The 23,515-nt window shown below is 34.7% G+C and overlaps 1 protein-coding gene across 3 annotated transcripts in view; it reads left to right on the forward strand.

The window, feature by feature from the left end:
* The window catches only part of LOC148951506 (protoheme IX farnesyltransferase, mitochondrial-like), a 164,249-nt gene that overhangs the window by 136,922 nt on the left and 3,812 nt on the right, over positions 1-23,515 (forward strand). For all 3 annotated transcript variants that reach the window (XM_089090302.1, XM_089090301.1, XM_089090303.1), the window contains one exon: positions 14,215-14,349. In XM_089090302.1, the coding sequence (XP_088946428.1) occupies positions 14,215-14,349 (135 nt within the window). Of the gene's footprint in view, positions 1-14,214; positions 14,350-23,515 lie in introns of those variants that run through there.

The following is a 23,515-nucleotide window of genomic DNA, read 5'->3' on the forward strand; positions in this document are numbered from 1 at the left end:
ACAAATAGTCAGGTGCAAGGGGGCACCGGTGAAAAAGTTATTCACCTTCGACCTGAAGTTACCTTTTTCTCTTATTCCAAGTAAATATTCATTATTGGTTAATATGGAGCTTTAGATGATCAAATTATGTCGAATGAATGAGTACCCGTTGTATAAGGAAATGTCGGTGAAAAGGTAGTTTGACCTCGACCTAGAGTGTACCATGATCATAACTAATCTTGACAAAAAAAATAACTAGACAAAGATCAATAGAAACTACCTTTCATTTCAGAACAATGGCCAAAGCAGTTATAGATACAGATTTCATATGTAAAAAGTATACCAAAGAAGATGTCATATACTCGGCAGCAATGATCATCGTGAATAAATCAGGGTACGAAGTCTTTCTGAAAAAGTGAGATATCAAGTACGACATAAGGTAACACAACATAGGATCATATAGCTTCGGATTATGTTTAGCAAATACACCCAAATATCAACCCGCGAGAGGGAAACTAGGAATAAAATATAACGGCAGAAAGGGCAAGTACCTCCATTTTATTCAACATGAAATCAGAAAATTACAAAGACAATATAAAGTTCGGTACTGGTACGTTAAAGGTCCTTGTCATACAGATTTATTACTCCTCGACAAATGTAGAAAGCAAAAATTAGTTTACAAAATTAAGGGAAATCCAAACTGTGTAAAATATCAAGGTAAACATGAACCCCTCCAAGAAATAAAATACTACAAACAGTATCTATATAATCCAAAAAGTGTAATATATAGAGCGAAAAGAAATGAAAATTATATTTAAAAGAATAAAAACTTATGAATCAAAATCAAAAGTAACCAAAAAATCAAAAAAACTTTCCCAACCGAAATAATTAAGTCAACCCACGCACCTCTTACGTTAAAAAGAAATATCCTTGTGTAAAACCAATTGAAATAACCATCCCCCCCAGTCTAAGAATCAGCTGTATGTCTATCATAAGAAATCCATAAATTCTATGACCACGAATCTTAATCTCACCTTGTTTCCTTCACAAAAAAAGAAAGTCCCGTATAATAGGAATCTAAATTATCGTTCGATTATCAATCAAGTAAAATCTTCCTATATTATGTTTAATGAAGTATTAATTCCAGAAACAGCAAATAAGGATGTGGCTAACAAATTTCATGATAATCTTCGTTAACCGAACGATAGCCCAAGATATCGTAAAACATGGAATATTCTTCAAACATGAGAATTCGTTACTTGCAAGCCACAATGCCTGGAAAATATTTATGAAACTGGATCCCAAACCGTTTGAAACCCTATTTCAACAAGTAATGAGACTAGAGAGGAATACCAATGAATTAAAGGACTCTATATTCCAATTCTTAAAATCAAACAAAATCTTGCAGACCACGAAAGACATGCACCACAAGGAAAATACAGGAAATCTACCCCCCATTGTTCCTAAACTAAAGTCGAAATTCATAGTAGACAACTTTGACAAGAAAATGGCAGAAATCGATAAAGCTCTAGGAACTAACAACAGAGGAAACAGAAGGAAAAGAGAATTAAGTAATGCGGACGGATCTATAAGCGAATATACTACGACAAAATATACTACAGATTCCTTCTTGACAACTTCCAAGAAAAATAAACTCTATGATGGAAATTACGCCATGCTAAATGAATTACCGAGCCTATGGACTTTTCTCAAGGAATTATGGCAAAATCATGCTGAACAAAATGTTACGAAGCAAATATTATCAAAACTCACAAAGGAAAAAGACTACAGACAAATTATCAACCTAAAGGACTTAAAATTCTCAAATACACAACACGATGATGAGAATAAAAATCCTACAGAATGAAAAAGAAAATACACCAAGACAACCACGCCTACATATGAGGCCCCAGTAAGAGATATATAATCTTCAATGTCGGAAACTATGACGAGCACAGTCCCAGAAATGAGAGCGCTTAGTAAGAAATCACCTACAAATTTGACCATACTAACTTATCTAAGACCAACAATACTTACAAAATGGACGTGGTCAACAGGGCTCACGTTTTACCGCACCCGGCCGATTGCCGTATTTACTATAGGCTTTAGAGCAAGACTCCCAGTAAGGCATACCGAAATACAAACGATAAAAGTACAAGCGATTCAACCAGAAGAAAAGAAAAATAAAATAAGAAGGATGAAGAAAATGATTACATACATAAGAAATGTTGGTTAATAGACGGTAAACGTACTTGTGCAAGATTAGCAATGGCCGACGAGCCGGCAAGGGAAGATATTGAACCATTACCTGAGCTAAATGAGAAAAACGCCCTAAGAGTATCAATTCACCAATCTTTCCTAATATTGTATAGACAGAGACTGCAAGCACTATTTGAATTATTCAATACAGAAATACAAAAGTTAAAGCAAAGTACTACAAGAATCTTCGAAGTATTTTTTCGAAAAAGCAAATACCGCAGATCAGCTAGTCTAATACCAATCGTAGGAGAATTAGCCTCACGCTTATTTGGGCTATCGACTAAAGAAGACCTAAATATCCTAAGGGAAAACGTAGGAAAACTAAATAATGCCATGAACGTGACCTTACACGTCAAAAAAATATAAGCAAGTATAGCCAATTCTCAGAGAAACAAAATTGAAGCAATTTAAAAGAAAATATCAAAGACAGTAAGCATAATGAATTATTTAAAAAATTAAGTAGATCGTGTGATTTCCGATTCGAGTCTCACCATGGTATCACTAGACATAGTGACAATGTCATTACTTAATTTGGCAACTGATTTTAGCAAATTTGAATTTGCATCATTTGCCCTTACTGGAGGAACCTTGTCGTATGACCTGGTGGATTCTTCGAACCTAAAAAGTATCTTGGATGAAATAAAAACGCATTTAACGTTCGGACTACATCTACCAACAGAACCAGAAGTAGCAAACTTATTCCACTATTACACCAAGCTAAAGGTTCACATCACAGAAATAAACGAACAACTATTCGCAGTAGTAACAATTCCGTTAATAAATCAACAATCCATATACGACTTATATAAAACTTCTACATGTCCAGCCAATATAGGCAAAACTAATTCATTCATGACTATCACCCCCGAAGCGGAATATTTACTTATCGATCAAGATAGGAGAATATATGCAATAGCAAATCCACAAGACCTTAAGCACTGCGCAGTACTCAAAATCGTAGCATGTCAAAAAGCCTTGACTTTTTATAATTTGAAGCCCTGATCCGATATATTAGACACATTCTTAAAAGAGACTCAACGAGAAGAAACTCGCGATTCATGCGAAGCGTTAATAGGCAGTACTAAACGAGAAATATTTATTCATCTTAGAAATGACCTATGGCTATTTTCCGTTCCAAAAGAAATAGTTGGGACTATCTCTTGTTATAATAATACAGAAATAATCGATCCAAGCTACAGAACCGAACTACTATTACAAGACGTGGGAACAATAACCATAAAACAAGGATGCCGACTGGTAACCAAAGAAGCCACGGTACAAACACCACTGATAACCACAAGTACGATTATAATAAGCCCCAAGGTGGTCAATTTCAAACCAGTCAATTTATCATATACAATTCCTAATATCGAAAACGAAGAAGTGAAAACTGCAATATGGTCAAAAATAGAGAATGTCAAGGGAACTTTACCACTAACCAAAATAAAAGAAGCCTTAGACTCTCAAATTCCCCTATTTACTAATGAAGATCAAAGATTGACGTATTTGGAAAATATAAACGGACTATTTTCAACAAATTTTTGGTGGTATATCCTCCTGACGGTAGGATTCGTATTCATGATCTCGTATTCTATAAGAATGGTATTGAACCTAAATTACGGAAAAATTTTGAGAATGACGCGTAGAAAAAGAGCAAAGTCAGATCACATCGAGCCGAGTGAGATGCAAAACCTAAACCCGGAACTCCCTGATATCCCTTAAGCAAAAAAAAGCAAAGGAGGACATGATGGAGCGAAAGGGAGTAGAGATCCTCATTCGTGCCATGTCCAACCCCAAATTTATACTTACTGTCTGTGTAAACTCATGCAGCTGCAGGACAATATTTCTTAAGCAGCATGAACACGCATGAACAGTAAAAGACCTGAAAATTCATAGTAAATCTAGACCTCTCATAAAACCACGTAACCTACATCGCATATAGTCTTATGATAAAAAATTAAATGCTAAAGTAGATGAGTGTTGAATAACATTTAAAATGTATTGAATATTGAACATGTGCCAAATGCACATACATACATGTATACATATAATCACCAAATCTTGAAAATCTTATACAGTGTTATTTTTCGTAAACATAATCATTTTTCTTATGATTACTTAGATTGTCTCGTAGTAACCTAGTATTGCTGCAATATGCATGTAAAAGCATGAGGATTGCTTTTATTCATCTTATCTTTCAGTTTAACTGTACCCATATTAAATTGATATTATTAGTACGACTAATCACGACTATGATTTCAAATAATAGTCCCCATATAATCTCGTGTAAATGGTGTATTATTGCTGTATGTAATTTAACGTATGTAATTATAAAGAGCACATGATTCTGCCTAGATATTTATATTCCAGGAAGCAGAATAATCAGTGCAAGTTAATTATTGGTGTACCAGCATGCAACACGGATACAACCCAGTAGCATCTACTCTCATCATTCGTCAACCACCAATAAGTACTCACCAAGGAAACCCCTGAAGACAATGACTTGATGAAATTTAAGTCACCTGAACCTAGTACCAGGTAACACTACCCCAACCACTATCGGCGTACCAAGGACCCCATATATAGAGATATATATATGAATTATTAATTACCTAGAGAACCACCCCGACCAGTCATGTCGTAAAACTGCATAAATATCCGTCAGATAACTATCCTTAGACGGCAAGGTCCCAAACATTAAATCTTAAGGACCAAGAATAACCCTGGAGTCAATCCCTCAAAGATTGTATATATTAAGCCTCAAATCAAAGACAATATGTTAAACCAAGATGCCAAGATAAAGTTTTGGACATACTAAATCATAATTAGAGGTCATGAAACCAAACTATCCTCCATGAAAAAAGGAACCAATAATAATCAATTTTGTGGAAAATATAAACTGTATGTGCAAAATACTCTCAAAAATGAAGTGTTAAAAGAAGAGATCCATCCAGTCATTATCGTTTTAATCCCTCAATAACGATGTATCATTATAACAAGAATCAAAGACAATACATTGAATACGAAACCTGAGATAGAGTTTTAATCCATCCATAGTTACCCTTACATGTCGTAACATAACCCATAGTCCAAATAAAGGACGGACTGTACTTGAACAATTTACGAGAAACACAGACTGTACGAGTATTAGATTTTCCCGAGGATAAAAGTATCCAAGAAGAGATACCCAGCCCAGCGATCAAAATACCCATTTCGTGTAATCAATTCCCGAAAATTTGTGTACCTAGTAAACATTTCAACAACTCGGTAACATCAATCCAACGTATTTGACATGACAAACCACGCACGGACAATTTTGTGCAAGTAGTCATACTTAGGAACAATGTAAACGCTTATCCCAAGCAACAAGCGCCAAAAGATGAAACACCATGAAGACAAACCATAAACAATTAGCCGACACAATAATTAGTTCGACATAAGCCCAAAATAAAGTGACAACGTATGTGAGTATTATAGACACGTAGAATGATGAAGTAAGTATGAATATTATGTATCTAACTTATAACTTTAGTGAATATTGAGAAACTTTTCATAATCAGTTGAAAATAAGTGTAAACTACATTATCCCAATGTTGCAATCAGACATTAAGTTTAAAAAAAAAATTATAATCTGTGAAACCTTTTATTTGAAATCGTTTAAGTTATATTTATCAGTGCTCTTGAAATCAGTCACGTATCGTATCATTATAGTGTCAGCTGGAAGCATAGTCAAGTTTAGATAAAAAGCAAATATTTACCATTTTAAGTAATAGAATAGTCGCAAAGGCAGAACTCAATTAGTTAGAACCATGTAGAACCAGTTAGAATCAGTTACGTATCGTATCATTATAGTGTCAGGTGGAAGTATAGTCAAGTTTAGAGAAAAAGCAAATATGTACCATTTTAAGTAATAGAATAGTCGCAAAGGCAGAACTCAATTAGTTAAGCCATGTAGAACCAGTTAGAACCAGTTACGTATCGTATCATTATAGTGTCAGGTGGAAGTATAGTCAAGTTTAGAGAAAAAGCAAATATGTACCATTTTAAGTGATAAAATAGTCGCAAAGGCAGTACTCAATTAGTTAGAACCATGTAGAATTATTAGCATATCTGTTGAAGGAATCTTAGTATCAGGTGGAGGGAATAATAATTATTACATAATCATATAATCAAATGTGTTAGTCAATAGAAACTCTTTGATCCTTTCGTCAAATAGAGTGTATAGGTGGTGGACTTTGAGGTGATGTTTTAATACATGTAGTCTAGTAAAACAATCGGGAAAATGAAAAAAAATATATCTTACCTAAGATAATTTAATTAAATTAACAAATACTAAGTCAAAATAAAAAAAAAGGGGAGGAAAGCAAAATCAAAATGTGAAAAAGTAGAAAGAGCAGGGTAACACAACGATGAGGACATTGTTAAGAACGGGAAGGATGATATATAATGGAATCAATTTCCAAGACCCTAAAATTTTCCAAGTAAAAATAAAATTGCCCAGAAGACAAACCCAAAGAATTCAAGTAACACTTAATTGTCACATTTAAAAAGTAGCGAAACATTGTATTACAATTGTAACTATGAAAAGAATCGTTTCCCACAAAAAAAGGCAACAGCAATGAATAAGTGTTCCGCCATAATTACACGATATAAACCCTAAAAACATTTTCGCGAAATACAAAAGTAAAACTTAATTTTCCGCTATAATTACACGGTATGAACCTTAAAAACATTTTCTCGAGATACGAAAGTAAAACTAAATATTCCGCTGTAATTACAAGGTAAAGCTTTAAAAACATTTTCTTGAGATACAATGTGAGACTATGTAGCTTGCTTTAATCATAGGGTAAAAACTTTGTTCAGCTAAGAAAAAATCCAAAGTGAAGTTTTAAAGAGTAATAAATCGTGTCAAAAATTAGTTAAAATTAACTAGCTGATTAGCACAGCACTGTCCAATTGTAATGGAGGACCAATAGGATCCGTATAATACGCTCTTTAGCAACGCCTAAGTGTAACAGATGGCTAAAATCTCAGAGTATAGTATTCTCGAATTTAGCAATTTGAGTTAGTCTTATTTCAGTCTTACAGGAGTCTTATTTCAGTCTTTTTCCAGCCTTATGTCAACCTTGTTTGAATCTTATGAGAGTCTTACTTGAGACTCGGGCCAGTTTTATTGTAGACTCATTTTCAACCTATATCCTAAGTGAATTTAATAAACAATAGTACTGAAAGTTACTTGTATTACCAGTGAGCAGTTTTAACCTAGTTTCATTTACTGCAAGTGTTTTGATATACCGAAGCTCTGTTCCAGTTATGTGAGTAAATAAACGCATCACTTTCTTATTTTATTATCCTTATGCTAGTATTTCTCAAGATAACTTGTCCTTGTGGCTCCACTCGCTCTCAAGGGAACCTGAATCCATTCAATCTGATTTCGACTCAGTATGGCCGTTGATGCAAGCTCCCCATTTATACTGCTAATTTAAGCTCCCTACACACGAAGTTCCGCCTCCACTTAGGTATGCTGCTCGCAAACCGTTAGCTAAGAGTTTAACTGATAATTCCCATTGAAATAATTAATTTAAAACTCCTATACAAAGAGATAACTTAAAGTAGAAGAACAAACTCTTTTTATTGAAAACTTCCCTTTCCTTGAAAAATTGCTATATTATTAACAAACCCCCCCCCCCATTACAACTGTTGGATCCTGTTGTTTCCAATTCGGCATTCAGAGGCTTGTTCATGGGGGTTTAACTTGTTGTGCTTGCTTCGGAGCCATTCCTTTCCTTGAGGACTGATGTAAGTTTACTTTCAATCCTTCACTTCTGTCATAGCTAGAAAGAAGTATTCCGCTACCTTGCAGACAGCACCGAGAGTTGAGTCTTCAAGTTCTCTCCAACAGATGCGTAGCTCTTTATTCTTGATGGAAGTGATGTATTGTTCTACCAGCAGTTTTCAAAGGATATAGGCAATCTTCGTCCTCAGCCCATCTGTGGTCACGATCGATCTGTAGTCGGTGACGTCCAACTATTTGGTCAGCAGCTGCTCTAGATTTTTACCGTAGTAGGTAAATGACTGGTCTGCTTCCTTCTGGGTCGTACGGAATAACTGGCGATAGGTTTGAGAAGTCACTGAAAATCCTCTCTAAATAGCTTCTTTTACAAGGTCGTAGTCTGAGCTATCGGCTGTCGGAACGATCACAGCAGCTTCTGCAGCCTTACCTGTCACCAAGGCCTGCAGTCTAACTGCCCATGTAGCACGACTCCAGTTATTTTGGAAGGCAGTTTGCTCGAAGGTTGTGAGGTATAAATCAATATCCATACCGTCAGTAGACTTGACAATCTGGACCGTAGTATTCTCAACTGTAACTGGCGTATTCTGAATGGCGGACTGATTCGTCTGTACAGCTTGAACAAGAGGAGTAAACTGCGAAGTCAACGAGTCCAGCTGCTGTTGCATCTGCCACCGGCTTGTCTCCCTTTCTTGCCCTAGTTCCGCCTGAATTGTTTCCATAGTCAGGGAGGCACGAAACATGGTCATCAGACGTTCTCCGTCCATTTCCTCGGTCTTGTCCTTAGCTGGGCATTGTTCTTCTTGTGTCTGTGACCTCGTGCGCACTTTAGCCTTATCCTACTCCTTCAGGCTCATACAGTTGCAAACTGGCTGTTGTTGAGATACAAGCGTTTCCAAATTACTATGAAGTACAGTAGTGTGTTATAAAAGCACGCACAGATATACTATGAAGCACGCACAATATGCTATTGAAGTACGTACAAATGTGCTATAAAGTACCCGAAATGTGCTATGAAAGCACTCTCAAATGTGCTATGAAGCACCCGCAATGTGCTATGAAGCAGACACAATGTGCTATTGAAGCATGTACAAATATGCTATGAAGCACCCGCAGTGTGCTATGAACGCACGCTCAAATGTACTATAAATCACCCCCAATGTGCTATGAATCACGCACAATGTGCTATTGAAGCAGGTACAAATGTGCTATGAAGCACGCACAATGAGCTATGATATACGTAAAAATGTGCTATGAAGCACCCACAATGTGGTATGAAGCACGCGCAATGTGCTATTGAAGCATGTACAAATGTGCTATGAATCACGCACAATGTGTTATTGAAGCACGTACAAATACGCTATAAAGCCCCCACAATGTGCTATGAAGCACGCACAATGTGCTATTGAAGCACTTACAAATGTACTATGAAGCACCCATAATGTGCTATGAAAGCATTCTCGAATGTGTTATGAAGCACCACTTGCACACGGGTACCGTGACACCACTAGGGGGGGTCAAATATTGTTCACAAAGATCACGTAGTAAATTCAGAGCTAGCTACCGACGAAAACCAATGATTGCCTTTAAATCAACACACTGCTAGTCCATCAACTATCTCCCCTAGCAAAAACGGTTTAATACGGGAATAATTTTCACAAATGATAATAACGGTAAAACTTTTTTTTTTTTTTTTTTTTTAACTAGATATCAAAACTGAAGCACAGCAGATTTTGAAAATTATTCAGCTTATAAATAATGAAAATTTAACGTAAAACTGGGGCAAAGTCCAAGTTACCGGAAGTTCTTCGTTACTAATTTTTCACACTATCCCCAAATCACAGATATTTCGATGGAGATAACGATAACAAAATGCAAAAAGTGTCATTTTAACATCACTACATGTTACGAGAAGTTTTGGGTTCTTTATCTTAATCGACGCTATAATTTAATCAGCCAAAAATCCAAGTTTCACCCCTTCACTATTTTCAGATAACAATCACACTTCTGACACCACTTATTTCGTAATTCGTATAAAGAGATACAGTTTCATTAACTCTATTTCGGTACAACATATAAAAATTCACATCCATTCACCTTTAACGCCCGTAACTAACTAACTATTTCAATTAATGGAGCGCAATTTACATCCCAGACTTACATCTCGTTTCAGAGTTCAAGATTATTTATTAAACTTCAGAATGTATAATAAGTTGGCAAGTTAGTTTAGATAGAACCACCATAATTAGGCAAAGTTCATAAATTGCGGACCTTCCCTCGGGGACTGTGGGGGATTACGTCATCCTCAAAGACATAGTTATTGTATTTTTCGACCTTGCTGAACAAAATGGCCATCTCAAAATTTTGATCAGGGGAGTTTGGGAAAAAATGAGCGTAGGAGGGGGCCTAGTTACCCTTCATTTTTTTGGTCACTGAAAAAGGGCACTAGAACTTTTAATTTCCATTTCAATGAGCCCTCTCGCGATGTTCTAGGACCAATGGGTCGGTACGATAATCCTGGTAAATAAAATAAAATAAAATAAACACGCATCCGTGATCTTTCTTCTGGCAAAAATACAGAATTCCACATTTTTGCAGATAGGAGCTTGAAACTTCTGTAGTAGGGTTCTATGATAGGTTGAATCTGATTATGTGATTTTCATTAAAGTTCTATGATTTTTAGGGGGTTTTCCCCCTTTTTTCAAAAACAAGACAAATTTTCTTAGGCTCGTAAGTTTAAATTGGTAAGACTATGCTTGATGAAACTTATATATTTGAAATCAGTATAATATCTGATTCTCTCGATGTATCTATTGGTATCAAAATTTCATTTTTTAGAGTTTTGGTTACTACTGAGCCGGGTCGCTCCTCACTTACAAATCGTTACCACAAACTGTTTGAAAATCTTTAGTTTGTTTCAAAATTGTAAATTCTAAAATTTACGAACAAAATCTTCTAATTTTGAATACTATCCATATTAACATGCAACTATTTTTGAATTAGGGGTACAAAAAGTGGGGTAGCATAGTCACAATACTATTTGGGAGTTTTCGTGCCCTAGGGAAATTTGTCAGCTGATTTTTTCAGAAAATGCCAGTGCTTCCACTATCCCCAAATTTTTGGGGATTTCCCCAAAAATCTCCGTGTCTCCCTGAACATTTTATTTTTTTATTTTTGACGAAAACACTGAGCTTTGAACACAGTGTTTAACCTGCACCAACACTAAGGCAATCACTTAAAACGCTTCACTTGGACATAACTTTACCGACTCAAATCAACCTGGGGAGTTCTGAAATATCAAAACGAAAATAGTCCAGCATCTAGAATTGTAAGCTCATAAACAAAGTTTGCTCGATGACACTAATAAAAAATCCGAAGTAGATCAAATTATGTGCAGAAGCTATAGAGTGGGCTTGATGTGTTGTCTGAATGCTTATCGACAGCTTAAATTGCGTCATGCTTCCCAGCTCCAATACAAAGACCATGTAACTCTTAATAGCTTGAAAGGCCTTCCTGTCGGTGAAATTAACCGCAGTAAAATGTTTGTCACAAGTCGTAATCCCATTTTTGCCAAACTTATTAACTCCCAACCGCAGGAAAGATGCTTTATTACAATTTTACTCGCTCCTAAACGGCCACCGCCATTTGCTATTATTGCTGACAAGATGATGTCTAATAGAGAAACGTTCCAGATTCTTGACATTATTTTTTTCTTGCTATACGTCTTGATTCTTTCTTTGTGGACTTATCAGTCGTTAGTGGGCATACAGGATTAGACGTTGCACGCATTCTGATTGAAGCTTTTAGTCATCAATCTCTGACTATATAAGATATCAAGCAGCAGCTGGTAGTTGAAGGGAATGGATAGACAATATTTCAGGCTTCATGTGCGCACTGACCTTTTGACGCTTATTGGTCTGCGTGATTTTCCCCGCAATAAATTTAACTGTGAGCCAGTGCACTGTGTTGAATTTGCTGAAAGATATGCCTGAAACTCATCACAGTGGGTGTCAAACCTTTGTGAACTTATATCCACCGGTCACAAAATGATGGGTTATGGAAAAAATTCTGAAGTAATGATAACCCTCGCCGAGACACAAGCTGTCAGTTTCAAGAAGCCCTTTTTTCTTTTCCTCCACTAGGTTTGCTACATTCTCAGCACAAGTCTTCCAAACTTTCAATGACAACTACTCCGTGATTTTTTCCTTACTCTGCAACAATCAAGATGATTATTTGAATAACCTCTCTCATGTCTATTTCGTACTTAGTATAGAAGGGATTAAAGATATTTACGAAACCATATGTAGCTTTTCCTGTCATTCCAAAAGGTCTCTTACTATGGGAAATTACGAATATACTGAACTAAAATGTTGATTACCTCACCAGAATGAAGTTGCAATCGTCAGCAGACGATCCAGTTGATCCTCAGCTAATTCTTTGCTTCTCAAAAATGACGTCTTCCTTTTTCACAGATTTTGATACGATGAAGTTCCCGTTGATTGACGACAGAAATCCATGATGTCATGAGGGACACGTTCGATGATTGATAACAATGTTGTTTCTCAGTTTGTAGATTCTCCAGGAATGGCTTGAGAGGCAGTAGCTGCAACTTTCTTGAAACTTTGCAGCTTCTTAGACAACTTTATGAATAATCTCAATTCACTCTTTTTCTTTGCTACAAACAAAATGTGATGAACTTGGACTCTGGGTTGATTTTGGAAATTTAAAGGGTTTTCATAATTTGCTACGAAGTGCAGTTTTCGACTAGTACAAAACATGGTTAGAGCGTGTTTCTAGCGTAAATGCAGATCCAAAGCATTCCTTTCTTAGTTTACAAAGCAAAATCTCTATTTATTTTTCTGCAGTGCAAGATGTGCAAGACATCATGCGAACCCGTTGTCGAGAGTATAGGTAGTATTGTGGAAACGCGTACCCATAGCCGTAGTGTTAGTTCCGCGGCTCTTTGCAGTGAATTAGTTACCACTTGGCAGGGCCCCCTCTGTTAATTAAACATGTAAGCCATTCATTGAAGCGGTCTTGGACGTTCGCTTCAGTTTACGCAAGTATGGGAATTTTTTCCACGAAAACAATCGTCCTGACAAACTGAAATTGATAGACTGAAATTAGTGAAGCTGTAGACCATATTTGGCTCCAAAAAGCCCCATGTTCCACTTGCAATATAAATCCCGTCATGTCCTATAGTCTCATTAAAACTATTATGCGATGCTGATCTTCAATGTTTCAAGACAAATATATTGGTGGTCCTAGAGATGAGATCTGTTTAATTCAATTAGTACATTGGGCACGCATTTAGAGAAGTAATGCACTATCCTGCTTAGTGGGTGAATATGTCGACAAGGAACAAAGAAGTAACTTCAAATATAGAGCAGAAGCAAAGATAGAGCAGGGAATGGAAAAGCTGGAGTGTGGAAGATTTGTAGCCTGAAGCAGCCATACTACAATGTAGCAGCACTTCTCTATTTCTTTTGGGGATTAGATTAGGGTAAAACTAATATCACAGCTTCGGAGTGCATCTGACTCCCAGGCTGGCAATCAATACTGTCCTCCCAGAAGATCAATTGGTGCTTTTTGAAGTTATAATGATCAATAAGCATCAGCCATGCAGTCGGGTATGCATTATTTTTAAACTACATATAACATTGGACTGGACAGCTCCATCCATAGAGTAATAGCAAGATTCTATAGACAGTATACTTCAGACTTTGAATACTATACTCTACTAGCAGCACTAGAATAGATATGATATGGCACTTTTGATAAAATGGTACATGTAAAATTATGGAGTATGACATTTATGGCTAGCATATGACTTCCCACTGAATTAATTTACAATGTTGATCGTAATTTAGAAAACTATTAATATTTCTAACAGCAAGTTATACTAATTTATATTTGCTAGTGTTTCGCAGATTTTACTTGTAGAAATATTTTTTCTTCAAAGCAAAACTGTAAAAACACAAGTTGTGCTGCTAAAGTGTTGACAATTTTTGCATACCTGTTTTCTACAATATCCTTCCTGTTTTTTTCATCTTTATTGCCCTGTCTCCTTCTCTCTCTTCCTTTGTCCCCCCTGTTCCTCTATCTCGATGCGTCTTTCTCTCTCCCTCTTTCCCACCTCCTTTCTCTCTATATATGCATTAATTATAGTATACTATTTTTTCCAGATTTGTGCAGGAGTACCACAATAAACTATGCTTGTGTTCTCCCGCTGATTTGCCTTGTGACCTGTATCAGTGGTTTAACCTCAAAAGAATTTTTCATAATGTCACTACCGGTCAATGTGGTTTTCATTTACCTAAGTATGCTTCTCTTTTATGTGTTTTTTTTTCTTCTTCTTTGGCCCTACTTTCTTTCGCTCAAAGCAGGGTTTTAATTGTAAAATGTCGCAGTTCTTACGAGAGATTTTACTTGAGTCGACACCAAATTAATCTTTTTTTCTTTCGATCTCCAAAGGGATTTTTTTTTCATTATTCTCGTTGCTGTTCTAGCCATCTACGGGAAATTTAACTTTTCTTGGCTTTCCTAATGTAGTCTCATTGACATTTGGAATTTAGTTATATAGCTTTATAAATTTTGAGATTATAAAATCAAATTTACATGTATTTTTTGCTAGTCACAAGTGTCTAGGCATAATAATAATTCACCAATCATAATTTGCTTCCTTTTTTGTTAGTGCCCTGATTGGTCCAAAGTGATGAATGACGGCTAGAAATTGATTTGTAGCTAAATGCACCCTAAAATTACTGAAAGTCCCAGGGACATCACATCAGAATAAAAATACATAATAAGAAAAGAGAGTTTTCATAATAAGATTTTTTGAATACAGAGTTATTTGTCTTTACAGAAATAAATAACTTAATTGGCTTGTAAAACTACGTACCGAATGTAAGCCAAAGAGATTATAGCCCAATTTTTACTTTTGAACCGTTGGAAAGTTGTCTTTCTTTTTCTCTTCGGTATAGATGCGCAATAAAATTTTACTCTTATGCACTGCTTCACTTGTAGAATCTCTATTACCATGAAACGAACTCGCCTAGTTGTAATTCAGTTGAATTACAACTAGGACTTTGAAGAGACTTCAAACATTCAAAAATAATGCAGCATACTTTCTTCAAATGGACAATACTCTGTACCGGTTGGTTTCTAATCGCAAACATTAATATATATATATATAATATATATATATATATATATATATATATATATATATATATATATATATATATATATATATATATATATATATATATATATATATATATATATATATATATATATATATATATATATATATATGTTGGGTTAGTTTAGATTTTTAGTTTATTATTTTATTACCTATTTAGTTTAGATTTTTAGTTTATTATTTTATTAGTTATTTAGTTTAGTTTTAGTTTTAGTTTAGATTTTAAGTTTAGTTTTAGTTTAATGTTTAATTTTATTTTAGAGTTTTAGTTTAGATTTTTAGTTTATTTTAAGTTTATTTATTACCTTTATTTCTAGTTTAGTCTTAGCTAGTTTAGTTTTAGTTTAGAGTTTTAGTTTAGCTAGAGTTTTACTTTAGAATTTTAGCTAGAGTTTAGTTTAGTTTTAGTTTAGTTTAGTTTAGATTTTAGTTTAGTTTTAGTTTAGTTTTAGTTAGTTCAGATTTTTAGTTTATTTTAAGATTATTTATTACATTTATTTTTAGTTTAGTTTTAGATTAGTTTTAGATTAGAATTTTAGTTTAGCTAGAGTTTTACTAAAGAGTTTTAGTTAGAGTTTTAATTTAGCAGTTTAGTTTAGTTTTAGTTTAGTTTAGATTTTAGTTTAGTTTTAGATTAGAGTTTTAGTTTAGCTACAGTTTGCTACATAAGAGTTTTAGTTAGAGTTTTAATTTAGTAGCTTAGTTTAGTTTTAGTTTAGTTTAGTTTTGTATTAATTTTTAGTTTTAGTTAAAAGTTTTAGTTAGTTTAGTAGTTAAGAGTTTTAGTTAGAGTTATATTTTAGAATTTTATTTAGTTTAGTAGTATAGATTTTTAGTTTAGTTAGACAGTTTAAATTTTTAGTTAGTTTAGTAGTTTAGATTTTTAGTTTAGTTCTAGTTTAGTTTTAGTTTAGTGTTATAATTTATATTTTGTTTAGTTATAGTTAGAGTTTTAATTTAGTAGTTTAGTTTAGTTTTAGTTTTAGTTTAGTAGGTAAGTTTAGTTTTAGTTTAACGTTTAGTTTTATTTTAGAGTTTTGGGTAGAACTTCAGTTTAATTTAGTTCAGTTTTAAATTATTTTTAGTGTAGAATTTTTAGTTAGAGTTTAGTTTTAGTTTAGTAGTTAAGTTTAGTTTTAGTTTAATGTTTAGTTTTATTTTAGAGTTTTAGTTAGATTTTCAGTTTAATTTAGTTTAGTAGTTAAGAGTTTTAGTTAGAGTTATAGTGTAGAATTTTTAGTTAGTTTAGTAGTTTAGAGTTTAGAGTTTAGTAGTTTAGTTTTTGTTTAGAGTTTTACTTAGTTTAGTAGTTTAGTTTAGTTTAGTTTAGTTTAGATTTTTAGTTTATTTTTAGTTTAGTTTTAGTTTAGTGTTAAAGTTTATATTTTGTTTAGTTATAGTTCAGTTTTGGTTTAACGTTTTTAGCTAGAGTTTAGTTTTAGTTTAGTAGTTAAGTTTAGTTTTAGTTTAATGTTTAGTTTTATTTTAGAGTTTTAGTTAGATTTTCAGTTTAGTTTAGTTTAGTTTTAGTGTAGAATTTTTAGTTTAGTTTAGTTTTAGTTTAGTTTAGTTTAGATTTTTAGTTTAGTTTTAGTTTAGTTTTAGTTTAGTGTTATAGTTTATATTTTGTTTAGTTATAGTTCAGTTTTAGTTTAACGTTTTTAGCTAGAGTTTAGTTTTAGTTTAGTAGTTAAGTTTAGTTTTAGTTTAATGTTTAATTTTATTTTAGAGTTTTAGTTAGATTTTCAGTTTAATTTAGTTTAGTTTTAGATTAGTGTTTAGTTTTAGTGTAGAATTTTAGTTTGTTTAGTAGTTTAGATTTTAGTTAGTTTAGTAGTTTAGTCTTCGTTTAGAGTTTTACTTAGTTTAGTAGTTAAGAGTTTTAGTTAGAGTTATAGTTTAGATTTTTAGTTAGTTTTGGTTTAGTTTAGTCTATAGTTTTAGTTAATTATTTTATTAGTTATTTTGTTTAGATTTTTAGTTTATTATTTTATTAGTTATTTAGTTTAGATTTTTAGTTTATTTTAAGTTTATTCATTACCTTTATTTTTAGTTTAGTTTTAGTTAGTAGTTTTAGATTAGAGTTTTAGTTTAGCTAGAGTTTTACATAAGAGTTTTATTTAGAGTTTTAATTTAGTAGCTTAGTTCAGTTTTATTTTAATTATAGTTTAGTTTTAGATTAGTGTTTAGTTTTAGTTTACAGTTTTAGTTAGTTTAGTTTAGTTTTAGATTAGTGTTTAGTTTTAGTTAGAGTTATAGTTTAGTAGTTTATAGATTAAAATTTATTTTTAGTTTATTTTTAGTTAGTTTAGTTTTAGATTAAAGTTTTAGTTTAGTTAGAGTTTTAATTTAGCAGCTTAGTTCAGTTTTAGTTTAATTATAGTTTAGTTTTAGATTAGTGTTTAGTTTTAGTTTAGAATTTTAGTTAGTTTAGTTTAGTTTTAGATTAGTGTTTAGTTTTAGATAGAGTTATAGTTTAGTAGTTTAGAGATTAGAATTTATTTTTAGTTTAGTTTTAGTTAGTTTAGTTTTAGATTAAAGTTTTAGTTTATTTAGAGTTTTAATTTAGAAGCTTAGTTCAGTTTTAGTTTAATTTTAGTTTAGTTTTAGATTAGTGTTTAGTTTTAGTTTAGAGTTTTACTTAGTTTAGTTTATTTTTAGATTAGTGTTTAGTTTTAGTTAGAGTTATAGTTTAGTACTTTATAGTTTAAAATTTATTTTTATTTTATTTTTAGTTAGTTTAGTTTTAGATTAGAGTTTTAGTTTAGCTAGAGTTTTACCTATGAGTTTTAGTTTGAGTTTTAGTTTACTTTTAGTTTTTTTAGTTAAGAGTTTTCGTTTTACTTTAGAATTTTAGCTAGAGTTTAGTTTGGAGTTTTAGTTTAGTTTTATTTTAATGTTCTAGTTTAGATTTTAGTTTTGTTTTAGTTAGTTTATTTTTAGTTATGGTTTTGAAGTGCCTAAAAGGGAAAATAAAGGCCGTTGTTCGTGTAGTTTCTTCAGTGTCATAACGTCAACTAATAGTCTTTTCTACTGTTCACTGGAAGATATACTGTAATTTCTTTGTTGAAAAATCTCGGTGACTAAACGTAGATCCTCGGGTGTGCCCTGATTAAGATCCAGCAAAATGTAACCATAGGGCTTGCTTGTCGCCTGATTGTACGCTGCCCATAGAAATTTTGGGGTGCCTGGATAGATTCGTTTATTGAGAGTTATGAGTGAGCTAGAATCACGAATGACTCGCTAGATAATATAGATGGTGCAGTTCAAGGCAAGGGTTCGCAAACATTTGCTCTGATGAAACATATTGTGTAGAACTAGGGTTATGGAAATGTGTTCATGATGAGAGCGAACAGTGAGCTGTTGCATCATTTCTTGTGAGAAATGTTCAATAGATTCAGCCAAATAGTCAATACTTAACCACGGGTTTGATTCAATACTATTGAACACATCAAGTCCCCGTATGAACTGTTTGCGTATGATTGAGATAATAGCTTTTATTTTATCGTATGACTCTTGCCAAATAATATAGCAATAGTAGATTTTTTTCGGTTTTTCCAAAAACATTTTATCGCAATTTTGAATTATTCTAGCTACAAGTGTTGTTTTCCCCGACATTGAGGGCCCACACAGAAACGATCTGAAGGGTGTTTTAAATTGATACATGCTGTTGACAACAGTCGGACTATGACTAACTGTAAATCATATGTGTCCAATGAATAAGTAGTAACTTTCCCATAGATCTATCTATTCAAGAACAACAAAAACAATATTTCATGGCAGCATTTATTACGGCAATATGAAAACAAATATTTGTTCAACATGAACAATGATAACACTTGTTCAACAAGAACCTGACAAAATTTCATGTTCAACATGAACTGCAATGATAACACTCTATGTACAATAAAAACACTTTTGTCCATGAAGAGCAACACTTATTGTCTTTAAACACTTTTCTGTACAACACTTTTGTCCATCAACAGCACTTATTGTCTTGAAACACTTTTCTGTACAAAAAACACTTTTCTGTACAACAACAAAAAACACTTGGAACATGAACTAGCACAGTTGAACATTGCAGCGAATTTAAAGGTAGGACCCCCCACCCCCCGGGGGTGGCCGCGGGTGGGGCCCCCCCTCCCCCGGGAGCCGGTCGCGGGAAGGGTCCCCCACCCCCCGGGAGCCGCGATGGGAAAACAATAGTTGTCGTCACTGCTACAGGTTAGTGGGTGGGTTAGTTGGGTCAGTGGTGGTGGTTAGTTGGTTAGTTAGGTTAGTTTATCCAGACCAAGTTGATTACGATAGTCTATGCATTCAACTCGGTCTGAAATACGATAGTGGCCATGAGGCAGGACACTCACACCATTCTCGAGCACATAGACTTTGTCAGATATACATGACATTGCATTTTTTTCCACTCTCACAGCATAATTTCTATACTGTAGTAAGCAAACTGCAAGCACTTGTGCTCTTGACCCTAGGCTACTTTTTGAATATTGTATGTACGCACTCAAGTTGAAATTGCTCTTTAAAAAATGCTAAGGTCCCACTATACATGCATTATTGTTCGTTCAACTGTTAGTTTTACCACGCTAGGGTTGGATACCTGGGCCCAACCCCCTGGTGACTACCTCATTCTCTAAATGCTGTTTTAACATGAAGTGTGAACTGGGGGCTTAAAGTATTATCACCTTAGGATGGAGGTTCGGATTTTATTAGGTAAAATTCTACCATAAGCTTGTGTTTCCCCCTTTTTCTAAATCACCCAATAAATCTTCAGTCCCATTTACCTTTAACAGCAGAGAATCTGTTTCTCCACAGTAAACTTGAACGTCCCCCTCTCATGGTAATTTCGCCTTGAACAAATTGTAAGAGAACGTTAGCTTGAGCTTTTTTGAGATATATAGTGTTGAACTACCGCCTGCTCTATTCTTGTTCAGTGCTATATTTCTCTTTTTCCTTTGTAGAAGAACCATGGCAGCCTAGACGCTCATGAAGGATGTAAAATTGGGATCGGCAATAATTCGTGCACACTCTAGTGGGTCAGTCATGACGTCGCAGCGAGATCTATTACGTAAGCTTTCACACATTGTTTCAAAAGCTGAATTTCGAATGAGCTTCTACAAGTCCTTTTCCACCTGGGAGTTTGCCCTAGAACGTTAATCGACAAAAGTATCAATAAACACTTTTAAATATGCTCGCTAATTGAACTGTAGGACCCTACGCATTTTGGTGATCTTGAAACCATTGTTCACCATCCAGTGCAAAAGCACATGGGGAACAACGATATTCTCCTTAGGGTCCAAATCAGCAATCAGTTTTTGTTTAGAGGGAGTCCAATGCATCCCCATATCCTCAACCAATGATCGATTGTAGGGGCTCAGCGAGTCCCTGCTCAGTGGTCGATTGATACAGGGAAAAACAAAATCTTTTACTGAGTCATGAAGCGCCATCGGACTGCGACCGTCAATTTAAAAAAGCCATACTTGCGGCCCATTGTCCACGATGGTGTTATTGTCGGCTACCTCACAAGGATTCTCAAGCAATTGATAGTTCCCACACGGCAAAGTATAGTAGGACATTGCCGAGGGGTCTAACCATTTCATGTCCAAGAACACTACATTTGACTTTACACCGGTGCTTTGTCCGCTCGGATCGGTTGATAAGACTTGGTCCCCGTGAAAAACATACCCTCCCCTCATCGAACGCTCTACAAAAAGGTGTTGATCTACATCTGTGATTAGGCCTATTTCCTCCCTACTAATTTTTAAAACTAAATTCATCACTAAATGGGGTCGGGAAAAATAATAGCTTATATCTAACCCGCACTTTGAATAGATTTTGTCTGTGTTCTTACAGACTAAATCTAACAGAGTTAAAACGTCACAGGCCAAGTACAGTCTACAATAATCCCACCCATTTTTAAAAGTCCCCTTAGCCCACACCTTCTTGGCAAACTCATACTCCTCGGCTGTGCATTCACTGGTCGTCAGTGAATTTTAAAAAGCTTCAATTGGAGGTAGTTTCACCTCACTTAAGCGAGCGCCAGGACAGTAATAGTCATATGCATATACACCATTGCTGGTTAATAAGTCATACATTTCACTGTCTGGAAAGAGCTGTTTAAGCAAGGGAAAACTATCAAAATTGTCGCTTTTCTGCACTTGAATCAGTTGACTCAATGTCTTGGGAAAAAAACTAAAAGAATCTAAAAACCTGATTTTATTCCAAAACGTATGCCCATTATCCACTAGCTGCCATTTCAGTTCGAGAAGCAACAACTTCTCGGCCGATTTGGGAATAATGTTATAGGTAAATGAATTATTTACCAATGGACTGTCTACTCCCTCTCCCTCCCTGTGCATACCTGCCAGTGCTGGTACAATGAATTTTAAGTCCTCGTATGAATTATGAATAGAAACAGGGATAAAAAACGGTTGGCTAACATTTGAATTACACAATTGATGCGCTACCCCCTAAAATTACTACCCCCAGATGATATTTCCTGCCACAAGTGATCGTAGTCTCTGACTTTCCTCCTCCCCCCTCTTTTCCCTTTAGTCCCCTTATCCTCCTCTTCAAACTCCCCCTTACAAACCCAACATATGTTTTGATTTTTAATCCCGAGACGATCCTCTGCAGAGAGCACCATTGGATAATGCGTATTTCCCAAACGAGAATTAGCACCATTAGCCGTGCCAATTAGTTTAGTGAATGCCTTGACCTTACACTCATTCTCATCCAATGTCTCGACTATTTCTAACAACTACATGGTATTGGAACTGTCTCTTTGTACATGTGCATAAGACAATGCAATGGCCTGATGTTCTTTGATACGGTTCGGATATTGGAGGTCGTTCATCTCCATCAGCTTGGCTTCGATGTCTCAAGATATTTTTTTGTATTTGAGAAGGGTATTTTGAAAGTTTTTGAGACCCAAAATGGTCCTATACCCAGAAACTATTTCCAGTGTCTGGTAGCTATGTTAGTTACTGTGTATCCTATGATTTTTCAGCTTAAGTTCAGTCCAAAATCTAGAGAGACATGTTGGACAGTAGAAACGTGTCCCCTTATTCTTAACGTCCCCCATAACTCTAATAATGTCTGTAATAGGGTTAAAATGGCCAATTGCATTCGGTTCACTAGGTGGTGTATACAATAACCAAACCCAGTGTTTGACCAAATCAACTGACGGGCCCCTTACGGGGAATACCACCCCCTTCTTTTTAGAACGAGCCCCATCTTCAAATTCTGTTTCATACTGTACCACAGTAACGCCGATATTTAAATGGGCATTGGTCCTTTTAAAAATGTCAATAGATCGTAGCGTTACTGGGTATTTTCCTTCTAGACAATAAAAATCTACAACTGGGAAATCGGACCCGTCCTTCCCATGTACAGCCCAATGATCTAAATTCGTCTTGGTAGCGTCACGTGCTAGAGGCTCGTATGCTAATATGAGGAAAGCATACATGAAACATTTTTTACCTGTTTCAAAACAAATCTGCTGGACGCCTTTACAACCTTCTAGATCTAGATTATAATTTAAAACTATACCCTTATCACTATGTCCCCCTCATAAAATAATATCTTTCTTAAATTTACAAATATTTATACTTACATTTTCAATAAATAAAACTACAGACCCGCTCCCCTTTTCGTTATAATTCTTGACATGCGCAATAATTTGTCTTACCCACTCACTAAAAATTCCCTAAAAATTTTCTAAATTTGGATAAATTACGCGCATCTCGGAATTTATGTAATAATAATAAACTTCAGTTTTCCCCTCATTTAAATAAAATACCTTTAAAACAACAGAAACCTTAATTGAATCCCTACCTCCCCATAACTGAATTTGGTTCTCCAGTAGTGCACGAATTTCATCTACATAAGCATGCACAATTTCTACGGGGTCAAACACAAAATTTCCCCCCATAAGTGTATTAAATGGATCCCCAAACGTCGCAGTGAAAACAACTGTATTATTTGAAATTGTATTGGACAATTGAAAGTCTGGAAAAGTTGTAACCTCCTCTTGCATATTACCCCCTTCCCCAAGTTTTTCAACAATATTTGGGGTATGCTCCACTTCAGTTGTTTGAAGTGGGCTCGTTAGGGTAACGGAGGCTGGAGGAGGAGGAGGGTTCCCTGTTAATTTGTTTGTAACATCCTCTAAAATTTTTAGGGTGTTTGGACTCAAGTCCACCTCAGGAACACTACCTTGCTCAACTGTGCTAGGTTCTAAATTGAAATAATTACTTAGAAAAGCATCAATA

The sequence above is a fragment of the Artemia sp. Qi Xiang Cuo genome, chromosome 6, assembly GCF_049724085.1.
Source record: "Artemia sp. Qi Xiang Cuo chromosome 6, ASM4972408v1, whole genome shotgun sequence".
Taxonomy (NCBI): domain Eukaryota; kingdom Metazoa; phylum Arthropoda; class Branchiopoda; order Anostraca; family Artemiidae; genus Artemia; species Artemia sp. Qi Xiang Cuo.